Below are 7,030 nucleotides of genomic sequence, written 5' to 3'. Positions count from 1 at the left end.
TTGTATTCTATAAATCATTCAATAATCTCTATCCAATATTCCTTTTTCCCTTCACTTCACACTTCGAAGTCCATTATATTCTGTTAATATAAATCCAATTAAAATGCCAGACAACCCTCTTTGTACTTTTTGTTGATTACTTATTTTCTTTTAAAACTGCCCTCTAGTATTACTCACTTCATTTTGATTTGTGTTAAAGCAATGTTTGTATATTCCCATAAACCAGTCAGATGAGTAAAACTAGACGCAACGAGAGGACAATACGAAAGCCAGACCAATGAATCACACATGAGCATGATGGAGAAGAGTCACCTTCAGTTTTAATTAGTCCAGCAGCCAATTTTAAAACAGAGATAGAAAAAGATGGACTCGACTAATACTGACATTTGACAAAAGGAGTGAAGAGACAACTCACTTCAAAGTTTGTTGATTCACTTACTTGACTATTATTCTGGGATCCAAAATGTCATACACAGTATTTTAAGATGTTAACTATATTAACCGATCTCCACCTAGACCATACAAACTGTAAACTGGACTCATGTTTATGGAACATTGTAAATGAACATACATTTTTTTAAGTGATTGTCGATTGATTTTCTTGATGATCAATGTTTCGTTAGTGTTGAATGCGACTTAATTCCTTTTTTTCAATATGTAGTATCAGTAGTAGTTTAAAAAGTCTACTCTCTGTAAGGTATGCAACTGAATCAAAGGGAAGGGGGGGGGGTCGCATAAATAATGAGATTAACATAAGAAGGGAACATTTATGGGCTGACACACATCATAAACCAAAATCAACATACAGAAACAAACCCAAAATCCAACTTCAAGAAAAACGCAATAATATTAAACTGACATGTCTCCAGAGGTATTAGTATTAGTTATCTACACACTTTCATTTCAGATCAGACACACATGCCTCCTCTTCAAAAATGTCATGCATGGATCTAGTTTCTGGAGACAAAAAAACAAACTACAAACAAAACCAAACCGCACTTTACAAAATATTACTATACATATAATACCTCCAGATCAAACTCTGAATTTATATACAATAAAAAAGTTATTTTATCTCTTCTCTCCTAGAATCTATAACTGCGGACATGTGGTACAGAGCAACTCTTAAAAAAACAAAACAAAGCGCAAAAAAGTACAACAAATACAACAGTAAAACAAGATGAGTAAATAAAGAAAACAAAATACATGGCGCATAGAGAACGGAAATTGAACCTCAATTAAAGACAAGCAACGTAAATTTAAGTTAAGCAACAATATCAAATTCACATTTTCCGCCTCATAACTATGCTGTGGGGTTGTGGCAAATCATGTCCCGTCATGGTCCGTTGCATGACCCTTTCTGACAACTGTCATGGAAACAACAAAGGCTGAATGCACTATCCTGTTGTCATGATAAGCAGTCCAACAGCAGGCCCAGTCAGTTTTTTGCGACCATTTTTCTTTTCCCACCGCCAACCCTCATCCCCAACTGATTCTGAAGGCATTCAGGTGAGTTTCTCATTAGTTCATTGAAAACACCCAGCACCCCCTATACAATGTTCTTAATTGCATTCTCATTAAGCTTGTCCATGTAGTCCCTAAGTTCCTTTGAGTCCCCAAGCTCAATGTCCGGACATACCCATTTTATCTCACTGGTCTGCATTAGTGCTAATGGGCTGAGCACAGGACAACCATTACTGGACCTGACATTGGAAAAGGTTGTGAACTTCACCCTCTTTCTCTTGGTGGTGGGTGAGTTAAGGGATTCATTCCTGTGATCCCTCCCACTCAAACTACAGCCTCCCACACTGGTATTTCCACGCTGGATACCTCCATTCAATAGTTGACTCCCCTCCTCTAGGGTAGCGCCCAGCTCGTCCTGCTGCTGCTGCTGCTGCAGACAGAGCCCCTCGTCCTGGCCCAGCCAAACCCAGTCGTGAGCATGGGGCATTGTCTCCGTGGTCTCCAGGGTCAGCTGCTTGCTACGGTACTTGTATGCATAAGATATGCAGTTAATGAGAAAAACCAGGATAGCAAGGCAGAAGACTCCAAGCAGAGCATACATCCCGATCTCCAGGTCTGTCAGTCCTCGTCGGGTAGGTAACAAGTCGTCCACGGTGCTGCGGCTACGAGGCAGCTCTGCCTGGTCTGGGAATTCTGAGAATTCGTTTGGGACCCTGGCCCCGCTGTCTGCTGATAGACGGCCTCCATTAGGTCTCACTGGGACATGGCCCTTGATTGTTGTGGCGCCGCGGTTGACCAACCCAGTTTCCATGTCTGAGATAGATCCGCCGTAATATGGAGGATCTGGACGTGTACGCCGGTCTCCTGGTTGTCTGTATTGCCCCTCCGGTTGACCAAACCTTGTCTGTATGTTTGCCATTCCACTGGCTAAGATAGTACGTCGTTTTCCCTTCTGGCACAACTCTGACGGGCTCATTTCAACGCGCACAAGCAAACCCTGTCCTTCCCCCTTGGCAACAATGATGGGCCACTTCCACGCCGCACTGCGTCGCACCGCCACCACCCGTTCATCCAAAGAGGTGGCAGTCAGAATAAAATGGGAAGGGTTATAGTTGTCCAGAGCAGTCATGGATCCATCACTGAACTGAAGCCAAGCACTAATGAGGGACTCCTAAGGAAATACACACACAAACAGAATTTGTATTCACTAAAACAGAGAAAATAACCCTGTAAATATAATAACAGTAATCGGCTCATTCTAACTAATGCATAATAATGACTAGAGAGAACTGAGAGGCAAAATAAAGCATTCATTACAGTAGAAAGGCTGTATGGAAATGGAGCCTTTATCCTGAAAGCTAAATATGCTTTTCTCTAAAAGGGAAGAGACGGTAGACCTTTGCCATTTGAAATTCTAATTACAGGAATAACAGAACTGTTCCGTGGTTGGATTTGGAAATCAAAGAGATGGCTTTACTATATCAAGAAGGAAATAATTAGAAAGGAAAAATTGCATATGCTCCACAAAATCAGTTTCAGCCATGGGTTTATAAACTCAATACAATGCAAAGTGCAGTGCTAATACGGTTAAGAATAGACTTTCACTTATATGGATGCGTTTGATTCGTACCTGTTTGAGCGAGTCGATGACTTCCTGTGTGGTTGCAGTGGCGACAATGGCCCTGTTGCTCCCTGGGCTGAGCTGCAGGGACAAAGAGAGTCCAGAAACCAACTGCACCCCCAGTTCCGTCACACTCACTTTATCATCCAGCACCCTGATACTCCTCTCAGCCAGGACCGATGATGTCAGAGGGGACAGCACCTGCAACAAACAAATCAACTTGCTACTCACGGTGGAACATTAAGAACCAGGATGACATTGTTACTATGAATGAAGAGGAAGAGCCAATTCTCTAGCAGCTAATGTTGTTGACAATGATGTCTCTACAGATGATGGAATGTCCTGTCCAGGAGCCTTCCAAGCCAAAGACTGCACTTTTATATTGTGTTTTATCAAAAGTTGCCTTTGCAGTTGCTTCTTCAAATGCAGTCAAACTCACTGAGTTTCAGTGGTTCGCAATATGGAAACAGACTTAAACTTTAACTTATACTCAACAAGTCAAACACTATTTGACATTAAAGTCAAACATTATTTATCTTAACCGTTTAAAAACCGTTACAAATGGCTGTTGCAAAATACGTTTTATAATTTGACAAGGCTATGTATTTCAATATTTTCAGATACTAGATTATTCCCTTTAGCCAAGACTAATACTTTTTGATTCCTTTACTATACCTCCCTATTATTGTTTGTTTTCTGGATCAATCAAAAATGTAAATACAATTAAAGTTTCATTTCCTCTGTATTCTACACTCACTAAATTAAGTTACAAATCCACATGCACATCACCTCTGCATTGTGACTTACCAAACGCACCGAACATAAAACACTCCTAAACTCACATGCAAACATATTATCTCCACCGCACAGATCTCCATCTCCCTGAGTTGCCAGAGGCGTAAGCATGTAAATAGTTGTGATATTGTTATGTGATGAGAATCCCTCCCATCCGCTCCAATTAGGGCTCCAGTCTCTCCTGCATCCGCCCCCTGCATTTACCAGCCGTAATGAACTGTCAGCACTGATAACTGCCTCGTTTTACAGACCCCTTTTCCCTGTTTTCATCCCTTTGGTTTACCTCTTGGTTTCCCCCTTTTGCCTCCCACACAGTGAACTGATCATCTTGAATGTTAAACAACGCTTAAATCAGTGTTGTCTCATAAAATGGGAAATTTGGTTTAACCTCATCTCTGGGATGAATGTAAAGGTTAAAAAGATAGACTGGTGGTGATTATCACTCTTAAAAATAAGCATGATTGTCTGGAAGTTTTTTGTACTGATCAAAGTAGAGCATAATAAGCTGTGACACGGAGCGTTCATCAGAAACTAATGGGCCATAGTTAGTTAGAAATCATGGGCATAATCACTGCTGCTCTTCTGCTAAAGGTTATACTTAAACCAGCAGCATATTTGCTCCACCTTTGGCTGTGTAGATTCACATCATTATCGGTTAGTGACATCCGGCTGCATTATATTTAAATCTAATCTAGCCGAATACAACGAACATATGCTATATTCTTTGCTCAGCCACCACTAAGGCTTAAGAACCTTAGAAATATATGCAGGTAAATGGGTGTAAACTTCAATAAGGTATTTGAAACTTATTTTTTGGTGCTTTTTTTGTTGTATTTTCTTGGTCAATTCGAACTTATGATATTTTAAGAACTACAACGGACAACATTCACCTAAAACTGTAAACAGTATTATTTACCTATTTATTTATAGAAAAACCATTTATGAATCAGTATGTTTTTACATAATGTGAAGGTGTTTGTATTATACGTATATATAGTAACTGTAAATTGCCTGCCAACACCTACTGACTGCGTATGGAGCGAGAGTTAGAAACCCAATGCTGTTGGCAGAACAGATCACTGCAAATACTCCAAACAGCATTGGCAATGATTTCAACAATATGAATTTGAAGATATTGTACACGTGGTACACATGGTACACATTTTACCCCATGGTTTACAGATGGTCTGAAGAAATTGCTAAATTTGTTGTTCACTTCCTTTATGCTGTAATAGTCAGCAAAGTTGCAAAATCTGGCAAAAGAAACTGGTGCAACCAACAATGTGTTTGACATTTGTTTCATGTCCTGTCTGTTTTTTATGTATTTATGCTATTTTTTTATACAGTTGTTGATGTTCAACTCTGATGTTTTTAAATGTGCTATAGAAATGACATGGATTGGATTGGAATGTAACATATAACCCAGCACTTCCTAGACCTATTTCTCTTCGTCTCTTCTGTAGAGTTAAATGGCAAAATGTGTTTTGCATGCAGAAAGTCTATCCATAACATGTCAGAAAGACGGTGCTTGAATGAATTCTTTCATTTCTCCTCGGACACCATTGAACTTGCAGCACAGTATATTAATGATCACATTACCAATTATATGGCCACTATGGAATCTTTTAATACCTCAGTGGCCTTTTGAAATCCTTTGCTGTCATTTAATTGTCAAGTCCAAGTCCTTCATTGTAATTCTGAACAGTTTGATCAAAAATAAAACTCCTAATGCGTTCTGTATTCAAAGCCCTTGGAAATTGGCGAATGGAGTGTATTAGCACTATGTTTAATGGATAATTGAGCAATGGCTCCTTCATATATTTTTTGAGAAACAAGCTCTCAATATCACATAATCCTTCAATGTCCACATTAGCTTATGGATTGTCTGTAAACCAGTACATTAACAAACAATAGGCATGCTCTATATTGTTGAAATCAGTCCACACATGCAAAAACATTAGCCCCAAAAGTAAAAACAATAGTTTGGTATACAAAATGGATCTCATTTACTCAATTGTTTGATTTCTAAAATGTCGCAGCTTGGACTTAAAGCACTTTTGAGATATTTTCCTAATTGGCTTCCGAATACAAATAATAGTAAATCAAAAACATGTTCTCCATAGTTCTCCAAAAACATTGTGTAACTGTTACTGCATTGTTCATTATTTGCTGATTATATGAGTTATCCTGGGAAATCCTCAGCCCATAAGTTGCTGAAAGGCCAATGTGTACCTGTTTTGGAACCGCAGTATCTTTCAAAAAGACTGATTACGATGCCTAGAAGGAGCCAATAAAGGATGGTATGAAGCTGTCCTTCACATTGACTGTGAAAAAGATTCTAGTAAAACAAAAAGAGGTCACGGCAATATGGTGATAAATGGTTTGTGGTGTTCTTAGGAAAATTAGGATGGCCACCGGAATACGGAAACTTGGTGGTTCATTGAGATCATGCTTTGCTTTCTCAAGAGTTTACATGTTTTTACTGGATTAAGCTCAGAAGCGTTGTCTTAAATCCAGTGAATGTTTTCCTTCAGAATGATTTAACCTTTTCCACAGACTACCTGACCAGCATACCAAAGACTACGCTGGAAACATAACTAATGCTTTGAGAAAAACATGTTGATATACAGTAATAGAAGAAACATTATATCCTATTCCTTCTGTGGTATAATTAACCTTTTAGTTCACAGACAGAGTTTGCATTTTAATGGAGAAATACTGTCACTTTTTTTTTATAGATAAAGGAAATCATCATTACCTGAGGGAGAGCTAGAACAAGCTGCTCTGTAAATAAAGCTGTGTATTATCTGCAATGGCTTTAAATCCAATGTAATTGTACAGATTTCTCTTTGGTTACTGCAGTGATAATGCTTGGATTTCTGCATCAACAATCTGAGAGCACTTGTTCTGCAAGGTTGACCTTTAATGGGACTGAATTAAACATATGTCATAGTCTTTTTAATGTAGTTGTCAATGCTTTGTTTGTCTTTGGCTTATTGCTATGAAAAACCAAGTAGCTTCTGCCACCATAGCCAGCATATAAGCGAGTATATAGCCAAAAGTATAAAGGAAAACAAGCAATTGTCATTAGTGACATAACATCTACACAGATCAGTGCAAATATACCACATTATAACTTTGAAGTAATTT

At 38.8% G+C, this 7,030-nt stretch overlaps 1 protein-coding gene across 1 annotated transcript in view; it reads right to left on the bottom strand.

The window, feature by feature from the left end:
- Positions 1-337: 337 nt before the first annotated feature.
- The window catches only part of LOC117456552 (transmembrane protein 132C-like), a 163,238-nt gene continuing 156,545 nt past the window's right edge, over positions 338-7,030 (bottom strand). Inside the window, exons 9-10 of the mRNA XM_071204977.1 lie at positions 3,095-3,286; positions 338-2,635 (exon numbers count right to left, since the gene is read on the bottom strand). Coding sequence (XP_071061078.1) covers positions 1,550-2,635; positions 3,095-3,286 — 1,278 coding nt within the window. The 3' untranslated portion in view covers positions 338-1,549. The remainder of the gene's footprint in view (positions 2,636-3,094; positions 3,287-7,030) is intronic.

Source organism: Pseudochaenichthys georgianus, chromosome 12 (assembly GCF_902827115.2).
Source record: "Pseudochaenichthys georgianus chromosome 12, fPseGeo1.2, whole genome shotgun sequence".
In the NCBI taxonomy this organism is placed as follows: domain Eukaryota; kingdom Metazoa; phylum Chordata; class Actinopteri; order Perciformes; family Channichthyidae; genus Pseudochaenichthys; species Pseudochaenichthys georgianus.
The sequence above is the reverse complement of the archived record's forward strand: the minus strand, read 5'-3'. Positions and strand labels throughout refer to the sequence as shown.